The sequence below is a fragment of the Polypterus senegalus genome, chromosome 10 (genome assembly GCF_016835505.1).
Source record: "Polypterus senegalus isolate Bchr_013 chromosome 10, ASM1683550v1, whole genome shotgun sequence".
Taxonomy (NCBI): domain Eukaryota; kingdom Metazoa; phylum Chordata; class Cladistia; order Polypteriformes; family Polypteridae; genus Polypterus; species Polypterus senegalus.
The window spans coordinates 108,903,489-108,930,144 of record NC_053163.1 but is presented as its reverse complement, the minus strand read 5'-3'; the positions used below and the strand labels follow the sequence as shown (position 1 = coordinate 108,930,144).

The 26,656-nt window shown below is 38.6% G+C and overlaps 1 protein-coding gene across 2 annotated transcripts in view; it reads left to right on the top strand.

Annotated features, from left to right (window-relative positions):
• The window catches only part of tenm1 (teneurin transmembrane protein 1), an 844,835-nt gene that overhangs the window by 448,482 nt on the left and 369,697 nt on the right, over nucleotides 1-26,656 (top strand). For both annotated transcript variants that reach the window (XM_039766316.1, XM_039766314.1), the window contains one exon: nucleotides 21,472-21,715. In XM_039766316.1, the coding sequence (XP_039622250.1) occupies nucleotides 21,472-21,715 (244 nt within the window). The remainder of the gene's footprint in view (nucleotides 1-21,471; nucleotides 21,716-26,656) is intronic.

Genomic DNA, 26,656 nt, shown 5'->3' with positions numbered 1-26,656 from the left:
CAGATTGTGTACGAATGGAGGAAATTCAAGACCATTTTTACCCTCCCCAGGAGTGGTCGACCAACAAAGATCACTCCAAGAGCAAGGCGTGTAATAGTCAGCGAGGTCACAAAGGACCCCAGGGTAACTTCTGAGCAATTGAAAGCCTCTCTCACATTGGCTAATGTTCATGTTCATGAGTCCACCATCAGGAGAACACTGAACAACAATGGTGTGCATGGCAGGGTTGCAAGGAGAATGCCAATGCTCTCCAAAAAAATCATTGCTGCTCATCTGCAGTTTGCTAAAGATCACGTGGACAAACCAGAAGGCTATTGGAAGAATGTTTTGTGGAAGGATGAGACCAAAATAGAACTTTTTGCTTTAAATGACAAGCGTTATGTTTGGAGAAAGGAAAACACTGCATTCCAGCATAAGAACCTTATCCCATCTGTGAAACATGGTGGTGGTAATATCATGGTTTGGGCCTGTTTTGCTGCGTCTGGGCCAGGACGGCTTGCCTTCATTGAAGGAACAATGAATTCTGAATTATATCAGAGAATTCTAAAGGAAAATGTCAGGACATCTGTCCATGAACTGAATCTCAAGAGAAGATGGGTCATTCAGCAAGACAACGAACCTAAGCACGCAAGTCGTTCTACCAAAGAATGGTTAAAGAAGAATAAAGTTAATGTTTTGGAATGGCCAAGTCAAATGTCCTGACCTTAATCATATCGAAATGTTGTGGAAGGACCTGAAGCGAGTAGTTAATGTGAGGAAACCCACCAACATTTCAGAGTTGAAGCTGTTCTGTACGGAGGAATGGGCTAAAAATCCTCCAAGCTGGTGTGCAGGAATGAGCAAAAGTTACCAGAAACGTTTAGTTGCAGTTATTGCTGCAAAGGGGGGGTCACACCAGATACTGAAAGCAAAGGTTCACATACTTTTGCCATTCACAAATATATAATATTCAATCATTTTTCTTAAGAAATAAATGTCTCATTTGTTTAACTGGTTTCTCTTTATCTACTTTTAGGACTTGAGTGAAAATCTGATGATGTTTTAGGTCATATTTATGCAGTAATATAGAAAATTCTAAATGGTTCACAAACTTTCAAGCACAACTGTATGGAGAATGCTATCATTTAGGATATACATACGATTGTATCTTAATAACAACATCAATGTTTATTTATATAGCACACTTCCATATAAAGAATGCAATTCAAAGTCCTTTACATGACTTTAAAGTGAAAGTTACGAGAAAAGAAAAGACAAATAAAAAAGATTAGGTAAGATTAAGTAGATGGTTTGCATGTAACACAGATATGAACTCTAGGAACAAAATGCCATAATACTTTGTGCTTCTGCCCAGCATCACAGAGAACACCATCTTCACAAAAGGCATACTCACTTAGCCACTGTATGTGAAATGCTAAGGTGGCTATTTCATCATGGGCATTATATTAACCATTTTGACACCCTGCTGCAGACTTGTGCTGGATCTCTAGTTGGATAACAACACAGAAGAGTGTGCTATTTCAAGGAAAAAGCAAGTGCTCCTCCACAACATGCAGGTATCCGCAATCCTTTCTGCAATCCAGTGCCACACTTTTCAGCATCACTAAGAACATGTCAAGCTCTAACAGCTGCGTGGACCTGCTATTTATACTCCTTATCTGCAAGTCTCTACCCTCTTTTTAGGGCTTCTTAATGTACTATTATTATTATTATAATGTACTATTATAATGTACTAATATGTACTCCTCATCAAAACCTCTGCAGAGTTATTGAAGCACTCCCAGTCCTGCCCAGATATGTTTTTGCTGCTGAAATACTGTCTTGTGAACCCAGTAATGAATACTATGTAAGTTATAACACCACAACATGATTTTAAAAAATATTCTCAGGCACAGTCGTAATTTTAATTTTCATGCTTTTAGGATATTCAAAGGGTTTATTAGGGTGGTCCAGACCCAGAAGAATCCCTTATGTTGAACCTTAGGTGTACTTCCACATTATGAAAAATTGGCAGTTGAAAAAGACAAAGTAGACTGGAAGATGAAATACAGTCAAAAACAGAACGAGAACCAAAAATTAAAATTTCTCAGGGTGTTGGTTTGTAACCGGGAGATGTAGGAGAAATAATTTGTGGAATGGTTTTGAGAGTATCCTTAATCTTGGACAACAAAAGACATGCGGTGCCCATTTATCTTTTGTCACACTGATAACATCACATGTCATGACTTCTAATGACTGCATTCCCTAGCAATCAACAATTGCATTTTATTAACAAACACACAAAATGGCAGCACCCTTTAGAAAACAAGATGGTGTCACAGTATTTACAAAATAAAATAAGTTCTGATTCACTCTGAAATTTTATTATTCATATAATCAAAAAAATCAGATATCCTTTAAGAAAAATGTATTAAGCCCAGGAAAAATTAATGAAAAAAACAGACAAAGATAACATATGGTGCAACTTTTCATAATTTATACATGGGAAATCACATACAGGTATTCAGGTTGCCATCCAAATTTGCTGTAGAAACGTTTGGGTTTATCCACAATCTTGGGCAATCTGGAAATGCTGAAATTTAACCTTTATACCATTGCAGTGGTGGCATCACATCTTGCTCAATTCTGGTAGAAACCACAAATAAAACCCCAGAAATCATGATGCACAAACAAAAAAACAAAATGGTGTAATGAAAAGATGTGAAATATTTTAAGAGTTACATGAAGGTGTATCTTGAAAAACAGCAAAAAAACCCATATATAATAAAAACAGGTTTTTCAAAAGAATAAATAGAAAATACTCTACCAGGAGTGAAGAAAAACTCCAGGACATCTTCAAAACAACTGAAATCATAATAAAGCTCAGATTTTATGAAATATAAAGCGGTTCAGCCCTAGGAGCTCCAGTCAGCTCTGGCCTGGTCACCGTCTGTGAGCAGTTTTCACGTTCTGTCTGTGTCCATCTTAGTTTACTGCAGATTCTTCATCTTCCTCCCACATCCCAAACAGCTAGATTAATGGCTGTTTCTAAACCTGGCAAGGCGTAGGTGTGAGCGGTGATGGACTGGCACCTCCTCCAGGGTTGGGTCACGTCTTGTGCCTAGACACTAAACCAGAGTAAGGGGATTCAGATAATTAACAACACACAATATAACTACAACAGCATTGCCTACCCAACGTGGTCTCCAATGTGTATTCTGGTTTTATCTTGCAATGAAATGCATGTTATGGTAATTTTCAAATTTAAATAGGCCCGGTGTGGAGGTTCACATAAATGTGTTCTATGATGGATTGTTGTTTCCAGAGTTGTTTTCTTTCTTGCACCCAGACAGTGCAGGCACTAAAATTCTGTAATGGAATAAAGTTGAAAATGGATGGGAGAATAAACATTAAAATATTTCATCTTCCTTCTCAACTGCAGATGATTTTTTAAATGAATAACAGCAAAATTGAAGAAAATAAATGTACTGATCTGTGAAAGAGGCCCATTTTGCATTGCTATTCCCTACATTATTATAAAAGCAACGTTCAAATCTTTACAGTAGTATTATTTAAAATGCCAGTTTTTCACAAATATATTACATTACAAAATGCATCTGAACATTTATAAAAACATTTCTCTTTGAGTTTCATGGAAAAGCTTGCTTTATTAAATACTCTCTCCAGCTTAGCACTTAGCCGTAATGAGTCATCATCAGCCAGCGAGGGTGGGCATCCATCTTCGGAGAAACACAACATGCATGTAGGCCAGCCACTGAAATAAACAGGCACGGTGGCAGCCTTTGGTAGCCTGCTTTAACACGTGCACCATGCCTGTGTGAAGTGTGTCTCAGAACACCAGGATGGCAATAAACCTCCATGCTCACAAGCCTCATAAATCTAACAATTTGAAAAGCAGCAAAAAGTTACAAGTTAGCTTCTATACGCATTTCAGGCAGGAGCTGATCATTCATGCTGTTTCTCAGCCTTCCTATGTAGTGGAGAGAGATTGTAAAGGCTGTTTTGTAAACTGCAGGTAGTGCCCAGTTGGTGATCCCCTCAGGACATTAGGTGACATTGTTGGATTTATACTTGGGTTACCTGTCGCTCTTCTGTGATTAAATCTTCATATTCAGAGGACACTTTCCAAACTTACAGGATGCCTGGCATCACTCATCCTGTTCTTTCTGTGCTTATTTATCTATTAGCTATTAAATGCTTTACATGAATTCATTTATTTTATTCCTAATGCGCTTATTCTAGTACTAGCTGTGCTACTTGTTTAAGATGGGCTAAAATGTAAGTAATCAACATAGACCTCAGTGTTAATGTTTGCAGTGCACCATCTATTGGAATGTATTTTGTAATGTATGTAGTGATAAAAAGCATTGCAGTTATCATTTCAACAGATGGCATATCACAAACATTTGTAGCAATAAAATTCATTACTAAAAATGTTTGTTATTTGACATCTGTTGAAATGACAAATGCAGTGCATGTGCTCCATGTTACATTTGGTATGGGATTCGTAAAAGCAGTGTTAATGTTTGTGATGCGCCATCTGCTGGAATGACATAAAAACCAGACGGACATACAGATACATAACTTATCCTTTTATTAGGATGGATAGAGTCAGGGTAGAACTAAGAGCCTACCCTAGCAGCAATTGGTATAAGGCAGGAAACAGTCCATCTGTGGCATTCTTACTTACATCACACCACCATTTAGCATTCACATCTCTAAGGATATGGAAGACAATAAACACATCATGGGTAGGACTCAACATCTCCACATAGTCAGTTAGTAAGCTCTTCTTCCTTGGAGCTGTGCAGCTGCAGTGCTAACCACTATGTCAAAATGCTGACCCAGAAGTTGAAACTTAGTAAGGATGGGTATCTTTATTTTGAATGTTAACATAATGTATAGGATTGCATATTCTATAACGTTTTAATATTTTGTTCCTATTCATTTTCAGCACATTTAAAAAATTATCAATTTTCAATAAAAATGTGCTGGCGCAAATGGTGGAGAAAGAGAAGTTTCTATCTAAGCCAACATTTAAACCCATCATAAGGTAGCCCAGATCCTGGAAAGCTGCGGTCACTTTAGGTTTTCATTCCAACCCAATTCTAAATTAGAAGACAGTTGCCACTGTTAAGGAAGCTTGTCATTTGGACATAATAGTGTTCTTGCTCTCCACCTACTCTTACTGAATCTTAGCAGTGTACATTATTTTGACAGACATCCATAAAGTGGAGATTTGATTTGGTTGACAACACTGAGTGTATTCACTGCAAGGTAACTGTGCTTCTAAGTGTCTGCGACTCCGTGTAGACCACATGGAACTGTGATGTGCACACTTTATTGTGTTTTAGATTTAATTTTAAGTGGCTACATTTACCATTTGTGCATCTCAATCTACACTTAATAAAATTCATTAATACTGAAATCTCGAACACATTGCTAGACTCATATCTTAGACATTTCATTAAGCTGCCAGATGCATTCTTTTTCCACTTTTTCAAATCTCTCTAATATAATAAAACAATCTTTGGTTGAGACGTGATCTTCTTGGAAAAACACTCCGTGAGAGACACTTTAATGTCCCACGAGACAAGGCAGTGAGACAAAACGACAGATGCTGTCCAAGCCTTTAAATGATCGACGTGCAGCGCAACAAGCAGAACATGCAGCTTGGCAGCAGCAGCAGTAAGCCAGCAGCTGATTCAGAAAGACACTTTGACATCCCAAGAGACAAGGCAGGGAGACAAAAGGACAGCTGCTGTACAGGCTTTTAAATGATCGACGCAGCTCGGCAGCAGCAGCAAGCCAGCAGCTGATCTGACCGCATCTCCTTATCGTGTGTTCAGCCCCCCCCTTCATAATGTGAGTAGCAGAGATGCGAAGTGGCTGACGTGTAGTGCGCCCCTAGGAGGAGGAGATGGTGGGCGAGCAAGGGGCAAAGCCCCCTAGTACTGCATAATGACAATCTTGGTGATAGCAATCCATAAAGATGCACTGGAGACAGAAAAGAAACTTGAAGCTCCATAGGAGTCAAACAACCCAAACCCAACTGCCTTGACAGTGAACACCTGTATGTCCTTCAGCATGGCACTGGACAGTGAGCTGGAAGGTGTACCATACCTGATAAGACTACATAGCAGTGAGAACCAAAGGAAGTTCAACTTAAAGAATTGGAGGGAGTTTTCTACATGCCTAAATAACAAGAAAGTTTAGTGAGCAGGCAGTAGCACTTCTAACATCATTAGACCAGGACCAGACAAGCATTTGAAAATCAGGCTGTGAGATACTCCTGGAAAAAAGGTGGAAAACAAGTCATGGAGCCAGTCTCATTATTGTCAAGAGTTTAGAAAAAGGCACATCTTAAGACTTTCCATAACTGCAATCGTGTCTGTCAAATTTAGAAAATGGAATTGTAATAGATTATAAAACCATCAAGCCAAAAGTCTCAGGGTATCTATTCAAAAATAAAAGATTTCTGCTGAATGGATTACCTGCTTTTATTAGTAGTATACTAGTACTGTCACATGTATACATATGTTTGTACAGCTAACCAACACACAAGATGTTGCCAGTCTTTGACTCCATAATTAGGATAAAAATGTATTTAAACACAAAACTTCATAAGATTCAACAGAAAACTCAAATCAGCTTACTGATGGCCATTTCTTTTCAGTTAGTTAAAGCAGGGGTTCCCAAACTTTTCAGCTCACGACCCCCAAAATAACCGTGCCAGTGACTCGTGACCCCCACTGTCTTCGGAAGTGGTTAAAATATACAAATGTTGCACGCAATGGTGCACATGTGCCAATAGGCCTATCCAAACATGAGCATGACAACACGAAGGTACACAATGGTCTAACAACCATATAATTTTTTTTAATAGTAATTTACTCATTTGTTTAATTTAAACAAAATATCCTATCTTGTCCTATTGGTGTCTTTCCGTACCTTAGGATGATGGGCTTTCTGACGGTGGTGCTTCTCCGCTTTCCTCTGCTGGCCTATCTGCGTTGTCATTGGTCGATATTAACCAACGTTTTATTTCAACAAAAATAATATCCTAAGCATAAAGCGATGAAAATTACCTACACGTTACGTGCACATGTCGGAATGTTTAACATGGTGCTGTAAATTGATCTGCTGCAACTGACGCCATTGATGTGTCGTTAAACTGTCGCAATCACCTCAGGGGTCGCGATCGAACGGAAAGAAATTTGAAAGGCAGATGGCTTTTTAATTTGCATGTTTTTTTTAAATGTAACTATTAACTACTAGTTTTTATCTTTTGTTAGTTATGGATAAAATGTTATTTCTAAAAAACTAAATTAATTAATTTCTAAAAAGTTTAAAAAAGTATTTGATTTCTTGGAAATCATCTCGCGACCCCTCCACAATGTCTCATGACCCCCCAGAGGGTCGCGACCCCTACTTTGGGAACCACTGAGTTAAGGGACAGATATTGTAGGTTTCCATTGATTTTAATCAGTTTCTACTTTGTTTTTTGTGTTTTAGCAAATCTGCATCTTTATATTATATACTAATTCTGTATTTAGTAATTAGTATAATCTATACTTGTATTTTACCTGAGAATTGTTCACAGCATTTTGTGCCTGCAGTCAGTGTAGAGCCTTATTCAAAAATAATAACGTATTGTATTGTATTGATGTACTCCACCCCTTTAAATGAGTCACTACCGAATGAGCAGATAAGATGTAATTTATTGCATTATTGTCTTTTTTATTCTACTATCATTCATTCAAATTTTCCATTACAAAATCATTTAAGCCATTATATATCCTAGCAGCCAATATTGGGTGGGGTGCCACTTATTCAGGGGTTAGACTCATTTCAATCAGCATTGAGACATACCAAACCAGTTCAGGCTTACCAGTGAACCTAACCTGCACTGGAGCAGCCACACAAACATTGGGAATGGATGTGGACATCGCACTGGACTATTAATCAACCCCAGGTCTCTCGAGGGAGGAGACAATAACCATTACCAATGCAGCATGGTGCTAGACTTCTACCTTCTTGTTTACGGTGAATCAAAAGTTAACAAAAAAAATACTCTTAAAGTACTAGACTGCAGTTAATAAAATATGCATCTTAATTTTGATACTTGCTGCTTCATTAAGTAAAAGTACAGCTCATTGTTAATAATTAAGAAACTGCATGCATATTAATGGGCTTTGAAACAGGTGCACTTTTTCATCATATAACATTTAAATTAGTTCTCATAAATATTAGGTTAAAGAAAAAAACAAAATTAAACATTTAAATAAAGTTGGCTGTTTGACATAGTTATATTAAACACCAGCACTCTGCACTATGCCAAAGTCGAGGGTAGTTGAGAACTGCATACACACATGAATATTCTTTTCATGAATCTGTTAAATTATAAAATTGAATCACAGTAAATCTAATGCACAGCCTAGAAGGAATGGCTGACACAGGTAAGGTGTAAATTTCTTATTTTCACTCTAAGTAAGCAAGCTGCTGATGGGTTGTACAGATCATTATCATTGAAGAATTTTTTAGATGAAAAATATAGATACTGTTTATATATATATATATATATATATATATATAGTATATACAGTAATTATATATACTGTATATATATACCTGTATATATATATATATAGAGAGAGAGAATATATATATGGCAATAGTGTGGTAAGTGCTGCTGCCTCACAGCTCCACAATCTGAATCCTGGCCCAGTCAACGTCTGTAAGGAGTTTACACTTTCTTGCCGTGTCTGTGTAGGTTTTTCTCCAGTACTTTCATTTTCCTCCCACACCTCAAAGATGTGCAATTTAGGTTAATTGGAGGCTCTAAATTGTCTCTGTATAAGCTGTGAAACCCTGTAACACTAACATTTGGTTTAAGTAGGTTTCTAAAATTGTTGGATGAGTATACTCAGTATATAACAGGATTTTTTTTCTCCAAAACCTGTATGCTACCCCTCTCCCTGAAATTGTGCTGACAAATGTTTACTCCTTAGCCCTCTAAGGAACTTGCAAACATAAATGATTTGCTCCGCTGATTTAAATGTACATTACTCAAGCCAGAGAAGCAATTATTGCTTTTTCAGTAGGAATGGTGACATTATTGCACTGCTTTTCTCATTGCTTCTCTGTTAAACAATATACTACATACTATATATTCATCTGCCTCACAGATTCAGTGTCCTCATTTGAAATTACATGGCCAGATTTTGTCTTTGTGAAGTTTGCATGTTCTCCTCCATCTGTGTGCGTTTTCCTCTAGGTTGTCTCTTGTTGTTCCCACATGTCCTGTTAATAGCACAAAGGTACTGAGTGGGCCTCACAATAAACTGGGTACTCATTCAGGGTTGGGCCCTATCATGCAACCAGAATGGATTGGGTTGTATGGTTATGAAAACATTGTGTTATGTATGTTTGTGGATGTATACACAAATGCAAATATGACAGAAGATTTTACTTGTACAAAAATAGTTGTATCCATCTTTTCAAGCAACACTACCTCTTGTATGGTATCCACCACACACATGTTTATGTTTACAGACAGACAGACAGACAGACAGACAGACAGACAGACAGACAGACAGACAGATAGATAGATAGATAGATAGATAGATAGATAGATAGATAGGAAAGGCACTATATAATAGATAGGTATAAGATATAATATTAGATAGATAGGAAAGGCACTATATAATAGATAGGTATGATATAATATTAGATAGATAGATAGATAGCTAGATAGATAGATAGCATTTAGGAATCTGTGCTTACTGTTATTTTTTTGGAATGCGACCCAGGCCAGAAGTGTACTCTTAAATTATTTAAAACTTTGTAATACATATTTAATACATTCATATAAATTAAGTTTACATTAGTTACCTATTTCTGTTTATAGTACGTGCCAGATTTGGTTTCCTTTTTGTGATACTGTAAGAAAATCTATTTAAAAATTGCAGAATGATTAATGACATTTGATATGAAAGACACTAAATAAATACATATTAATGGAAAATACTTACAATGAAAACTAGCTTCATAAAATAATGAAAGGATCAATATAAGATTAAAATAGTAATATAAAAATGGAAGAGCAAATTGATGCTGTAGGAATGTTATCTGATATATTTAAAGCAGAGCATACTATAAAATGGCACCATGGTTGCTGCAGCTCCATGACATTTCCAGAGCACTGGGGCTGAATTATGACCCAGTCACTAAATTGATTTTCAGTGTTCTCCCCATACTTGTCTGGGTTTTTACCCTTGTGCTACATTTTTATTCCCAATTATGTGTATGTTAGATCAATTGAGGGAACGTTGATGTGTGTGTAGGTGTCCTGGGATGGAGTGACACCCTGTCCATGGTTGGCTTCTGCTTTGCATCCTTTGTTCCCAGAATAGGCTCTGTTTCCCCAAGCACTGAAGTGGATTTAGCAGGGTTTGGAGATGAGTGTAACATGCTGTACATGCTATGTATCCTAATAATTATGCCATTTATTTACAGTGTCATTTGTGCATGGTGCCACAGAAGTTTATTTTGGGCTAGGGTCTGGGTTTTACATTACATCAATGCTTACTGGGAATTGTCTCATCTTTCACATGTACAGTATGTGCTTTGGATAGTTTGTGTTTGTGCATATATCTGTGGGTGGGTGAATGCCTTAACATCAAGTAGAATTCCATGAAAACTGAATAGTTGGTGTTTGAGAGCATCACAGGGGACTGGCTATGGCATGTGGATGTCTTTTTTTTTTTCTTTTATTGCAATTCATCTACCTACAGAGTATGGATCCATCTCCTTTTCTTATCCCATAGTGCCACAAAGGCCGCACTTGAATGGTGCAGAGGTCTCCTATTCAAGTTGTGCTCTGTTTAAGTCGAGTTTGTGATAAACAAATAAGAGATTCCAGTTCACTGCACAGTCCAGATCGCGTGCTTACCTTGCCATCTCAAGTTCAGGCTGGTCTCTCTGGGAGGGAGCAAACAGAGTTCACAGTGGCAGAAGCACACAAGAACACATTGGCCAGTGTAGATAAAGCTCAACTGTGAAACGAAGAGCTGTGACAAAAAAAAGGACACAGTGTTTAATGCATTGAAAGGTTGATTTCTCCTGATGAAAAACAGGCATTACTCACACACTGGGAGGATGGGTAACACAGCGACAGTAATTTCTTTGCCATTATGATATATTTGCCAAGTTACTACACAGTCTGTGTCATTTAGAGAAGAAAGATCAAGTACATACCAGAGAAAAAATGGCTATCCAAGATAAAGCTACTAGTGTACACTTTAAAAATGTATTTATTGCTCCATTTTCCAGAATAGGGAGTCTGAGCTTATCTTTGGAGCATCAGGCCCAAGTCAGGAACCAGTCCTTTGCTGAATACTAGCCCATCACTTGACATGCTCACACCTTTCTCACATCAGGCCAGTTTAAGCAACCAATAAAACTGAACACACATTTTTGTGCTATAGGATGAATCTGGAAAAAGCCACGGAATCCATGCACTGTTTCTCTCCATCTAATAAATAAATAAAGTTTATACTAAATAACGTGATAGTGAGCCAAACTTGCCAGAAAACAAGAATCTATTGTAAAACTAGAATGTCTGCCTAGCATCTGTTCAAACACAGAATAATCCAAAAACACGATCTGTGAAAATGGATGAAAAAATACTATAAAAACACTGTCTGCCAAGTAATAGATTGATAAAACAAACCCCAACTTCTTGTGTCTAGCTATACAGGTTTGAACCTCTGTCTGTCTAGTGAGGTGGCTCACCTACCTTCCTTTCTTCAAAGTACTGCTATGAAACTCTTTCTCATCTTATCTCACCTCCCCTTTCTCTGTCTCTTCGTTTTTCTCTGTTGATCATGGTCCCTTTGCCTTCCCAGTGATCTTTCTCTTCGTCTGTCCTCCCCATCAGTAATCCATCATAATTCTGGTTTCGAACCTCACTGAAGGGTTACCTCTGGTCAAACCCAAAATAACTTCCAGGACTGGTACTACTCCTGGTGTTTATTCATGCCTAAGCCCTGTATAGTCCTCAAAGGGACGATTCTCCACAACAGAGGGCCAACATAATCCAACTCTTTCCAGCCAGGGACAAAATGAGAGAGAATTTGTTAGATATCCTTATCTTGCTCCTAAATCAGCAATCTGGTCTCAGCCTCTCTAGCTAAGGGATTTTGTGTGGCCCTCTACTGGAACAGAAGATTTCTGTCCCCTTTCCACTCCTCTGTAGACTCTATTTCTTCAAATAAAAGGCTAGACATAGCCAGCCCTTGCTAAGTTGTGTACCGTCTAAAGTCCTAGGCAGTTATTCTCCTATCCTTCAAACTAGTGGCCTCCAAACTTATCGTTAGATGTTTCAGTTTAGGGACATCTCATCTCTTCTTACTGGCTTTTATTGGTTTTATGCAATCTGTCCTTTTTCTCTCTCTCTTTTTGAAGGTTCCTGCCAAACTTCACCCAAGTGGCAATCATGCTTCTTAGTGCTTCTTGCAAACTTGGCAATCATTTACAGTTTTAAATAGTAGATTCAAGAAAAGTCACTGTACAGTAGAAAAGTGCTTCAAAACCAGGTCACATGGTATTCATTAAGACAAAAACAAAGCTTAGCTGCCTGCGGAGGCTGAGTTATTACAGATTTTGTATCCTGAAGATTGAATAGGCTGACTCACCTGCTTGCACAACTGAAAACACTGTGCCGGAAGTTCCCTCTTCATTTCCTCACAGTATTCCCTACTAGTCAAGCCTTTGCCCCATCTCTCCTGTCTTGGCAAAGTATTTCTACTACATGTGTCAGATATTTAATGGTCTGGGTGCCCTTGACAGTAATCAGGCCACCTGCACTGAAATATAAACAGCTGGGTGTCACATGTACCATGCATGGCTCCTTTGCTGCCCTCTCTTGGCTTGGAGGAGTACCACTGGCCATGTGTGACTCTCCTACAGCTAGCTTCTTGCTTATTCTGGCCCCCTCAGATATTTCTTTACAGACTGTCCTGCCAGCAGCCATACAGCCATACTACCCATATAGCAGAACAGGTAATCCAATTGAAGTTAAGTCTGCTTTGGCCCAGTCAGTACTTGGATGAGAGACCTTCGAGGAAAAGCTTGTATTTGCTGCTGTAAGAGATGTTGGTAAAGCCATTGGGGCACTTACCCTCTGGTCTGTGTGTGAATTCCAATGCCCCAGTGCAGTGATGGAGACACTGTGCTGTAAAAATGGTGATGTCCATCAGATTAGACATAAAACCAAGGTTCTGGATCTTTGTTGTCATAAAAGAACCTTGGGAATCTTTCAAAAATAGTTGAATGTTTCTCAATGTCCTGGTTAAATTGCCCGCCATAGCTTGGTCATTCTGCCCCCCTAATCATTCTCTGTGCCTTATTAGTTATCACTCTCTCTCTCTCTCTCTTTTGCCCCTTAACCACCTAATAGCTAATGATGAGCATACTGATGTTAGAAAGGATGCCATCAAATCATCTAAGATACGCAACTCATTGATGGTGGTTGAAGTGTTTCCATAAAGTCTATGAGTAGGTAACAACAGTGCTATATAAATGTAATTCGTTCATATTATCTTTAATAATGACAGGGTTTTCCACTACCTGGCAAACATGCAAACTTATCCACACTGACACTTGGTGGAATTCCCCAGCACTGGTTCTTCTTGAAAGGTACTGCCCTAGGCTGGCCCATCTGCTGTCTTTTGCTATGTCCATGTCTATTTTGCCTATTGTAAGCCTGTTTGCAAGTGAACCTCTAGTCACAATACAGTGAACATCTTAATCTACGTGTTTGTGTGTATGGTCTGAGAATGTGTGCATGTGCCCCATTCTGTAAAGCACACTCCATCATCCAGCATGTACAGACTACTTGCACACAACCAGGTGACACAAATCAAAGCAAATAGACAAACTGAATGAAGTAGCGGGGTCCTTGTTTGTCTATTAACACTAGAGCAAATAACTCTTCAAACTATTCTATCCTATAGTGAGTCTTAAGTCCAAGAGTTAAATATTTAGGTGTGCCTGCATATTTCCAGACTGGATGGACAGGTGAACCTTTCAGGATTGTTTCCTGACTTTTCTCCAGGGCTACCAGGAAAGGCTTCTTGACCCTCAATTTGATTAGGTGGGTTTGAGTACTTTATGTTATATGTAATCAGGTAAAGGTCACTAAATCTTTCTATATTTCCCTCATGCTGGCATCAAAAGGCCCTCACCATTCCTCCTAATGCCACTCACTGCCTACTCCACTAGCAGAGAATGGACACCTAGGTGTTCCTCAGCTTTTCCCACTCAACACTGCCATGCTGACAGTGCATCTACAAACTGGTGCAATTTACTTGATGGCCCCACACTTCGCAATTATCAAGAAATTGAAACGCCCACATTGCTCAGGCCTACAAGGTGAAATTTATCCTATTAAAAGCTTTTGAATGGTCACTGTCGTTAGATAAAAGTGGGCGTCAGGAGTTTGAAAACCTGTTAACCTTCATCTTACGTGCATAATGCTTTTTATAGCGTTCAGTGTTTTAAATTGTTATTTTCAATATGAAAGTGTGAGGGGGAGAGGATTTTATTGAAACAGTTGTTAAAATGATGCATTATATAACATGGCTGATTTATTAAATCCCACTCTGCTCATATAAAAAGAGTCACAAATGCCAAGAAAGGTTAGGCCCCCTGTATTGTTTTTCACGACTACAGTTATTGCCATCATTTGCCTGCTCAGAAAGCCCCACGTTTAATCAGCCTGTAATCACGGCTAGTCAAACTGTGTCAGCGGTGTCCTTTCCACTTCCTGCCCCTGTTCAGCCAGCATTGGATAGTACAGGATTTCTCATAAGAAGGCCATTGAGACAGATAAAAGTATCGCTGCCACTCCACAAGTGTGTTTAAATTAAAAGAAATATACATTTTTTTTACTGTTTCATGTTTTCGCTAGCTTAGCAGGAAGGAGAAAGCGTGTGAATGTGTACGTCAGCATGCCCTGTCATGGACTAGCCACCCACACACATTTGGCTTCTGCCTTAATGTTGCCAGGTTTGGCTCTGAATTTCCACAACTCTGTGATGAAAGGTTACGTCCAAGAAAAAGCTGAATAAAGAGATTTTAATGTTCATTTGAAGCAGTCAGCCCAAGGAAGTCTTTTCCCATCTATTTCTATATTCTGCTTTGTTTTGTCTCTCAGACCCTTTTTCCAATGAATCACTGCGAGCCAAAAATAATCACATTTGCTCAGCCGAAGCTGAAGTTTAAGATTCCACCTCACATTCTAGTAATATCATCACCCTGTATTTTCTCACACCTCTCTATCATATACAGTATACATATATATTTATTGTGAAGGGCGCTGACCGGGACTTCCACCGCTTGGAAGGACAGGGGGAGATGGTGTTGTCTCCCCCAGGACATTAGATGGCAGTCCCTCTGGGTTGCAGCATCGCCACAGATTCCCACAAGGCATCATAGGACTAGGAGTTTGTTGACTCAGACCTGTTGGGTTCTGCAGCCTTGGGAACGCCGGGATTAACTCCAAGGATAACATAAAAAGAGCCGCCTGCTATAGCTGGCTAGTTTTTTTAAATGCTTCACCATTTTTGCCTGACGATTTTCTACTGGTAAGCTATTCGAGATTTTAGGTGCGTAACAGCAGAAGGCTGCCTCACAACTTATTTTAAGTTTAGCTCTTGGAATTATAAACAGACACTAATTTGAAGATCTAAGGTTACGATTTGGACTGTAAGGTGAAAGGCATTCTGAAATATAGGATGGAGTAAAGCTTTGTAAACCATAAGCAGTATTTTAAAGTCAAAAGAATGTGTTGGTAAAAAGGAACACTAATGGAGATGTACTATTTGTGGAGAAGTATGATCAAAGGATAGCAGTAAAGAGGAAGTTTAAGGATTTCCGTGCTTAAGCTTATTTTTTGGACGTTGTTTTTTCTCCTCTGGTTTATTGTTATACCATTTACATATGCCTTTCCTGGCAAACTCATTGAAGGATGACCATTTCCACCCATCCTTCAACAACACTACAGTGTGCATTGCTTCATGGCTCTGAAAGCTAAAAAGCAGTCAGGATGAGGAATAGCAATGCTACCAAATCCATTTAAAGTGTACACCTATAATTTTTGAGGACTATGCAAGTGATATAAAAATGGGAAGCCAACACTGCTCACAGAAGAGGTATAAACCTACATGACTAGTGCAGTTCCAATTGTGATTTCTCAAGGGTAACCTCCAATATCTAACACTCCTGATTGAAATCAGCTTCCAGCACCTCAGCTAATGGGGGTGCAAGGGGTACAAAGGAAATAAGCCCACCTGCAAAAGCAGCCTGTATTGACCATGCAAATTATTAAAACATCTTACCTGCAAAAAATATACTTTGCAAGAGTAATCTGATAATGTAACAAACTCAGGATTATGTACTTTTGCATGCAGGTGCTTGACATGAATATGTCAGCTATAATTACTGTTGCTTTTGTTTTAATTTCGTTCGACAAAGTTAAGGCATTTGAAAAATATTTAAATGTTCTTACCATTTAGTAATCTTTCTCGTAGCATGCAATCCACTTCTGTTTATTATTACAGAGATTTTTATACTTGTATTTAGTGATATCAAGTGTTACCTCCCACATCCCAAGGAAATGCACATTAGGTAAAATGGCCACTGAAAATAATCTCTGAATTAATATTTGTGCCCTGTGACGGACTGCCACACTACCCACAGCCAGTCCCTTTCTTGGGCTCAATGTCACATTATAGGCAAGCTGGAAGATACTTGGGATGCCTGGGGCTCCCTGATTAACTATTTGGACCTCCTGAAACTTAGTCTGTCTGCATGATGAAAAAGCACATCAAGTCAAAATGCATTTGTCTCATAAAAAGTGGCTGTTCTGCATGATGCTATTCAGAAATACAATGTGTCTTAGCTATTGCTTGCAGGTTCCATATCCATGGATGATGTGATTCTACTTAAGATATGCATACCATAATATCATCCTCAATAGGTACTATATTGCATATTCCATAGTTCCAGAACAAGATTTTTATGTTCAACCAACACTGGAGTACTAAAGGGATCCCCTGATTACAACCGGATATTTCACACAGTAGGGATCATTGTTGACTTTCACAACACTGAACTGGATCAAGCAGAATAAATGCATAGATAGGTGGATCCTGCACATAGAGATGATTACGTCTCTCCCTGCTCGTCAAATCCAACATGGACCCAAGGCTGATTATATTAGTTATTTACATTTGTTTCTTTAAGATTAGCTAATGTTACAGGCTTCAGAGTCTTGAATAATCCGAAAAATGCTGTCAGGTATACTTTCTTAGAAGGTTGGCGTCCTTCAACATCTGCAATAAGATGCTGCAGATGTTCTACCAGACGGTTGTGGCGAGTGCCCTCTTCTACGTGGTGGTGTGCTGGGGAGTCAGCATAAAGATGAAAGACGCCTCACGCCTGGACAAACTTGTTAAGAAGGCAGGCTCTATTGTAGGAATAAAGTTGGACAGTTTAACATCTGTGGCAGAGCGACGGGCGCTGAGCAAACTCCTGTCAATCTTGAAGAATCCACTGCATCCACTTAACAGAGTCATCTCCAGGCAGAGGAGCAGCTTCAATGACAGACTTTTGTCACTGTCCTGCTCCACTGACAGACGGAGGAGATCGTTCCTCCCCCACACTATGTGACTCTTCAGTTCCATCCGGGGGAGTAAATGCTAACATTATTTAATGTTATTGTCTGCTTTTACATGCATTTTTATTACTATTTAATTTAATATTGTTTTTTGTATCAGTATACTGCTACTGGATTATGTGAATTTCCCCTTGGAATTAATAAAGTATCTATCTATCTATCTATCTATCTATCTATCTATCTATCTATCTATCTATCTATCTATCTATCTATCTATCTATCTATCTATCTATCTATCTATCTATCTATCTAGGTGGTGGAGGGATTTACTGTCAGACCCCAGCTAGTAATAAGGCAAACACAAGATCTTTATAAAATAAAAGATGTATTCTTACAAAAATGCCCTGTAAAAAAAGAATGCTCTATGGAGCACAAAGGGCAAAAAGGAATTGCTTGAAAGGGTATAGGCAATCCAACGCAAATTGCAAATACAACGAATAGTCAAATGCTGTGCACAGAGCTCAAAAATCCAGTAATTTCACAATAAGCACATAAAATCATAACACCAAGAAAGCTCACCACTCCCAAGCACATTCAAATGAACCGCAGGGGACGGTGGGGCTGTGGGCAGTCCCTTGCAGTGATGAACAAGGACACTATAGAACATAAATGGACATAAAAAATTTAAAAATTAGCATCAAACAGCATTTGAACCCCGGCCAGAGCGAAACCTGGCTGAGAAACAACAGCTAAAGCCTTTGTTGAAAGTGATTTGGAAATGACAATTTTGCTGTCGCTTACACATTTATTATTATATATCAACAGAAGGATATTTTTGGTCAAAGGAATTTAATTTAGGTGCTAGTGAAATGTTGCCTTCTGCCTCCCATCTTGAGCTTAATAAGCCCAAAGCATGTTTCCATATTAGAATGAGCCCAAAATACATCCAGGGTCAAGGGCTCCTCATAACAAGCAGATGCCGCCTTGCTACTGGGACTTCTTTTTGGCTGTCTGACATCTCTCTGTCTGTCTTAAAGCAACAGATGGGGATTCACATTTCAGAAGATAGTAGAAAAGGCATTGCGAGAGCTGAGTTTCAAAAGAAAGCAAAACACAGTGTCATTGCCACCTTCTGTAAGGATCCAAATCCCTATTCCTTCTCATCAGCATTGTATAGTAACAAGTAGAAATGCTTTGTTACTATGCTTGAGTATGTTTTGAGAATATTTCTACTAGGGTATAAAAATTTCTGTCTGCTTTCACTTTTGCTTCACTACATCCAAATGGCAACTTTTATTCTCATTCATTTTGCTAGTCTCATTCATTAATGCAATATTAAACTAGAAAACAAATGAGCTGTGCAGATCCACACAATGTTTCACTCAGTCAATAGGGTACTGGCTTCCTCTGCTTTAGGAAAATTCACGTATATGAAGAAACTGGGGACACATTTAAATGTGCACTGTGTAATAACAAGACAAAACCAAGAAAAAGGTTTGGGGTAGTCAACGTTGAACTGCAAATGCAGAAAACAACACAGTGAGTTATCTTAAGAGACTGAGTTCACAAAAGAACTGAAAGCAATAGAGAGGGTTTGGCGGTTTTATAGGTCAGAGACAGGAAGAGGCGTGTCGGTTGGGTTGCATCCAGAAGTAACATCAGGCTGGGGGTTGGTAGTGGAGCCTGGAGAGGAACAAGAAGTGGCGTGAAGTTGGTTTTCCTTCTGGGGATCGGTAGAGGAAGGAGGAAAAGTGTTAGTGCACACTACCAACCTTTGATCCGGCGAAACAACACATTTAATCCAACCCATAGACTGCTTTTGATTGCATGCGCGTGACAACTGCTATTGCTAACACCTATTATCAAGTAGATATTGTTGCAGATAGAGTACTTATGGGCATGCAAGATCATGCACAGCATTATAACGTCTCTCCATTGCTTTTTGGGTGTCCAAGAAAGGTGTAATGTGCCACCGTCTGAATGGGTGAACACTATCACCCGGCACATGTAATGACATGTTTGCTGATTCAATGAATAGTGCAGAACGTATCAAAAACTGAGGGTTCGGCCAGATACCTTACCAACAAGCCAGCCTCCATGTACAGTACTGTCATGCCTGGCAGAGCTAATCTGCCTCAAAATAAATGAATCATGGATTGAACCAGGCCAATAATCTATGAAGTCTGTTTGCCTCATTTTGGCATCACATATGTCTTGTGTGTGAATGGAATGAAATAGCTTATGGTTAACAAAAGCAGTTTCATTCTCATTAGATGCTCTTACTGTGATATGAGTGCGGTGAAGTACTTTGCTTATGTTAGGAGAACTGGACACTGCTGAAAATTGTCTTTTATGTTGGCAAAAATATGTTTATGTATGTGTACCCACATCATACAAAAACTGGACGTAGTGCCTCCTCAGTCTATTGGCAAGTTCCCCAAGAAGTGACAACAAGTATAAACTGACAAAAAAAACAACAAATTCATCAATCGAAATACATAGCATTAAAAGGGAACTTAAATACAGTCTGTGCATCATATTCAACACTTTTTGTTTGCCACGTCAACACATATTATAATAACAACTCAGTGATACAAATTATTATACGTGTGAGTTATCACTTAGCTGGTTTGGCTACATTTCTGTATTTTATCATGAGTGCCGTCATTTCCCAGTTTCTCTGACATCTTGCTTATGTGTGGGTCAGAGATGACATAAATATACACAGGCTTTCACATCAAGTTTTCTTTTGTAAATCCCGAAATTTGCTTGGAAATTTGTATTTGCACATTTTGAGCCTCTTTTTGTGCTTTTTGTGCAAGCTTTATAAATGTGGCCCCTAGTGCCTGGGAAAGGGTCTGCTCAATTCATTTTAAAGATTAATTATAAAGAAGCCATGAACATAGCTTAACAGCTAGGATGTGACCCATCATATCAGCTCAGATAAGATGCTGTCTTCTATTAAAATGCTAATCACTCACTTGTGACCCTTGTATGATTGCCTAAGATTGATAGACATCAGCTTTACATCCTTTCACTACAGGTGGTGTGTCCAAGGACTAAGTGATGGTTACCATGAGTGAATTATTTTTTAAGAGACCTTGGGTCATAATCAGAGCCAAAATGTACTTTTTCCTTTTAATCAGGTCATGTGTCAGCAGGTAGCCCTGTGATTTAACTCTGGGTCGATTCTCAGCTTTGGGCCTTTCTTTCTTCTAACATCCTAATAGCAAACAGCTGACATAGTGATTCTGAATTGGCATTAGCAAGAGGGGCCTGGTGTATCTGGTATCTACAAAGCTGAGTCCCACCGAGAAAAGTCGAGTAAAGAAAAGGTCTATTTATATGGATGTTTTTCATTGTTTACTTTTTTGTGTACTGTGAAAAAAATCTTTAACTTCAAATATTTATATGACCTGAAGTGATTGTTAGCTTTTGAGCTGCAATTACAGAATAAATTTAAAAAGCAAGAGGGCATCCCTGTTTGTATTACAGGCTTGCGGCCTGTGGATTTTGGTTGTTATCAATGATAGATACACTTATCAGATACAATGAGTGGATTAGTCCAAGTTATCAAGATGTCCAACTTGTGCATAATTGGATAAAAATCTTGATTAGCTGCGCCAAGGTCAAGAATGAATTAAATCTGCCAAGGTTTCTGTGTTCACAAATAAGTGGTTGCACTGCCCTCTGCTGTAAAGTTTACAGCTTAGCTTATTGAAATGAAGTCCCACTGCCCTGGCTGCTATTCACACTGACCCCCAATTTTTTCTTTGTCTAATTCACAGACCTCACAAACAGCCCGGTTGGCCAGTTCACCTTCCGGCCTCTGCCCCCTCCACCACCACCCCCCCATGGATGTACATGCAGTCGCTCGGCTGCTCAGACTTTGGAATCCATGCAGAGAAACACACTGCCTTCACGCAGCCAAGCCAACCCAGCCACTGCGGAGACTCCAGCCAGCGGGCAGCAAGACAGCATGCAGCTTCACAACAGCTGGGTCCTCAACAGCAACATCCCTCTGGAGACGAGGTGAGTAAAAGAAAGGCGGCATTTCTGGGGGGTCACACTTCAAATTAATTTGTTAGTACTGAGTTATGTGATGGTAAATTATTAATAAAGTTAGCCCATCTTCTTGACATTTACATGTTACAACTTAATCACAGATTGGATTATCTGACTGTATTCTATAACACTTTGTTTTAAAAGCATGTCATTTTTCATTCAATAGTTTTTCTCTATAGCACCAGTATAAAGGACACTTATTAAAAAAATACTTTTGGAAACCATTCAGAACAAGTAGCACATGACACTGTTGGAACCTGCAAGCTTCTACCATTTGGCTGTGAATTCTTATCCTGGCCTTTGGGGGCACCTCTTCAGAAAGCCTAATAGGCTGAATGTTTCACACTCCTTGCCTTTGGGGGAACACTATTGCTGATGATTTTCATTATCAACGACTTTTAAATAGAGGTTTTTACCATCCTTTAATTGAAATTCACACACTTTCCCGATTTGCTAATTCTAAGCAGGTTATAAAATGTGCACATGGTGCAGTGGTGTCACTGTTTGGACTCTTGAGGCTTTAGTCCCTGGTCCTGAGCATCTAGGCCCTGTTACTTGAGAAGACCCCCCCCCCAACACACAAACTCACCTGGTCTCATGGTCTGTAGATCTTCGAGAGCCTAGTCCCCTTGTCCCGTTATGTTTTCAGACATGCATGGATGACTTACGGAAATCTCTCATGTGGGAACCCTTTCCTTTTTGACTAGAGACAAAAACAGTGAGGGACAAAGCCCATAATAAGTACTAATCCTATAGAGATATCACATTTGATAATTAATAATTTTAATGAGGCAAGTCCAAAAATATCACTGATAACACAATATAATTTTAGCGTTAGATGAATATATATAATCAATGCTTTTTAATAGCATTTTACAATATTCATTAGTTAAAGACAAAGCCCAAACAGGCTTGCAGTGGCAATTAAGGCATTTATAGATATAAGACTCCAACTCAGGTGGCATATAATTGAGCATTAGAACAATTTACAGAAGGGGTTCTTCTAGAAAAAGCATTCACAAACTTTTTTAAGTCAAGGCCCCCCAAACTTTAATAGACCATCTGGTCTCAGCCCCCACTAATATAAACGCAATGCTGTGAAGCTGAGCATGATCTTGGGTTCTTGGTTACTGCTAACAGTAGTGACACAGCAGGATTTTGGATATTAGTAGACCAGTTAGTCAAAGTAAATACTCAACTACAGCAGACTATTGACACATACTGTATGTCAGGGGGGCCCAATGCGTCAATTACGATTGACTGGTAGATCGCAAAGGTAGTGCAGGTAGATCGCGTTACATTTTTTTAAAACATTAGTCTACCATATATCCTCCCTATGGCATTTACCACTTGATTGACATATAAGGCGACCAGTCGGAGATCTCTTTTTTTCCAACACTCTGTTCATCCTGCACGCACAATCCAACGCGCGAGCTGCTGCAAAACTCCGGTTATCTAAATGATCTAGTTAACCTTCCAATTTATATCGACTAAAGAAGGGATATGAAAAAAAAATTGTTTGGGTAGAGTATGGGCTGGATGTGGAATTGGAAGAGGATTTTTTTCTCACAATGTCACATTCGGAGTGCGTTTGTCTGATCTGTCAATCTATCATTGCTATTCCAAAGAAGGAAAATATGGAAAGGCACTTTTGAACTGTTCATAAAAACTACAAAACTAACTTCCTTCCGAAAAGTAATCTGAGAAAGAGAAAGGAGAGGGAACTAAAATCGCAGTTAATCGGACAGCCGTCATTTTTCACTCAGCTGAATTCAAAAGCTCCTTGACTGCATTATTCGGCTCTGCTTATTTATGCCAGTCAGCCTTTTCCCACATGAAGATTATTAAATCCAAATACTGTAGTGACCATAAATGTATTGAATTATTATTGTGCCATAAAGGTTATTCAGTTATGCAAGGTACGACAACATACATTTTATGTATAAAGTATACTCAGTATATATATATATATATATATATATATATATATATACACTGTATATATATAACTACAAATGCTTTGAATGTAATTACCCTGATCTACATACTGTCAAATAAACAAACCACACGCCGTGGCACAACGCAAGAGGCTTTGCCTCTAGCGCTGACATTCGAGGTTCGATTCCCGAGACGGAGTGCGGTGAGTGTGTACACCTGATGAGCCCAGAATTAGGGCGAAACACGTGTCGCATACTCTTTGCATTATTTGACAATAAAGCTATTTTCAACCATATATATATATATATGTACAGTATATATATATAGCATTTTTAATGTAGGTAGATCATTATGACTTGGTCATTTTAAAAGTAGCTCGCAAGCCAAAAAAGCATGGGCACCCCTGCTGTATGTGATCAAATGTTGTGTGATATCTCTTGGCTAGGGGCTCTCAACCTTCTTTCCTTGTCCTACACCCTTGAGAAATTGAATGTTTCGAAATACCACAATGTGTTTGGTCTTATTAGGAACAAACAACTGAAGGTGATGATTCTGCAATCCCCCTTCCCTATCATTGCATTTTTGGATTTTAACAAATGATTACTGATAGGTCTTTGTGTGGGTCTGTGCCCATTGATTTTTCTTATGTACACCAAATACGTTTGAATTTTTTTTCATATGCTTGATATGGAATTAAAAAGAGAAAGCATCAAGTTTCCATACTTTTATTTTATCAAAACTACACAGTTGCATGTGATGATCAAAAGAAGTATTCACAGGTTACATACTACTTCAGGTTTTTAAAATGGTGAAATAATGCATTGTCAATATGCAGGGTGAGTCTGCTTCTTGATCACACAGTTCACCGTTTAGGTTTACCCTGTGCCTGTATTTATTTATATTTTTTAAGAAATAATTAAGGTTCCTAAACGTTGACAACACTGTCTTAAGGAAGAGCTCTTCACTGTTGATTAATATTAGTAAACACTAAAATGAAGTGTCAGATGTGTTTATTGTATTATTAATAACTGATAACATTCATCTGTTACTCCTCATTACACATTTGTCTGCATTAGTCTGACAATTTCTACAACTGTTATAAAAATGATGGTACACTGAAAACATTTACCAAAAGTAAAAATATTGTAAAGTTGGCGGATTGGACCTGAAAAAGAGAGAGACACACACACTGTGCAAACACCTCATTGGGGAGTGCAGGGGGTGAGAAAGACACCTGTCACCTGTTAAGGGTGGTCTTTTCTGCAAATATCTCTTGGCTTTGATGTGTGGCAGTCTCAATTCTGGCATGGGTTGACTCAAGGAATTGAGGAGCTAGAAGATGGGATTATACCGGACCCCATGTAAGCAAGGCAACTTCACATTGAGACATATGGTGAACACAGAAGAGGAAAACGAGGTGGGGTTGGTGAGATGGGAGCACTGTGAAGGGGGAGCGGTGGGACTGAAGTGAAGCTGACAGTAAGCATAGGGGCCCAGCCACTGTGTTTCTCTAAGGGACATTTTTTCCAGGTTTGTTTTGTTTTTGTTTTGTGTTTTTTCCTCACTTATCTTCTGAGAACTGCTCACATATTTCATAGGTTGTGAACCTGTAACTCTAGTCAATAAATAGTGGCTTCATTGGTATAGGACTATCAATTGAAACACATTTTGAGTTATCCTTATTTTAAAAAAAACATTTATTCATTTAAAGATATTCCTCAAAATTTTACTTAATTATTTTTTTTTTTTGGACATCAACATTTGCTGGGCTGCCATGATCCACAAATGCAGCATTACAGCCCTCTAAACTGCTACAGCCCACAGAATGAAAATCCCTGTTCTGGAACACTAGAACAAGTTTGACACAAAGAGTGTCCCTAATCCTACTTTTTACCACATTACTTGGAAGCTTATTCCACCTGTCTATGATTCTTTGCACGAAGAAAAACTGTCTAACATTGGTATAAAATCTTCTCTTAATACATTTCCAACCATTTCCCCATGTTCTTGATGCCAAATTTATTTTAAAGTACCAGCTGGGATCTACTGTACTAATTCCTATCATAATTTTAAATCCTATAATCATGACATCTCCCAATGACCATTTGCCATCTCCTTCAGTCTCTTCTCATAGCTCATACCTCTCAGTCTAAGAAACAGCCTAGTCACTCTTCTCCGGATTTTCTCTAGTGCTGTTGTGTCTTTTTTGTAGTCTGGAGCCCAAACTGAACATACTGTAGTACTGCAGGTGAGGCCTCACTAGTGCCTTATATAATTTAAGCATAACTTTCATTTACTTGTACTCCACACATTGTGATATAACATGTACAAACTGGACCTGTTGATATATTATTGTAAAGTTCTTTACAATTTATCTTGTAGTTCTACATCTTCTTTATAATATGAAGAACACAACTTTACACGGCACTCCACTCAGTAGTTATTTTGTTATATAACTTAAGCATAACCTTCCTTGGCTTGTTCTCTACACATTGTGATATGTTATGTAAAAGTTGCATTGATTAATATATTATTGTTAACTGTTGGTGGTAGAAGGTCTATGTTTAATTTTAGTTCACATTCCTTAAACATAATGTTTTTGAAAGAAGAACCTGTTGGAAAGGAATGCTGGTTCCATTTTATTGTATTGGATACCATGTTATTGTAACATTTTGACAGAATACTGCAGTATAGTTGGTGGTGGAGCCAACAGGGTGGGCAGAAGGCTGCCTACCCTGGAACCCATCCTCTTCAACTGAAACACCACAGACCTAAGACCTTCCCCCTGGAAACCATCCACCACCAACCTAAAGATCATGTGGGAAATTCCTTGTTCAATCATCACACTTTTGGATCTCATCGTCACATATTTTTAACAAAACTTGGCATGATGATTTGGTCATATGAGGAACTGAAATTGTTCATGTCTTGGATCAATATTTAAGGGAGATTTAAGCTAACAGTTTGAAC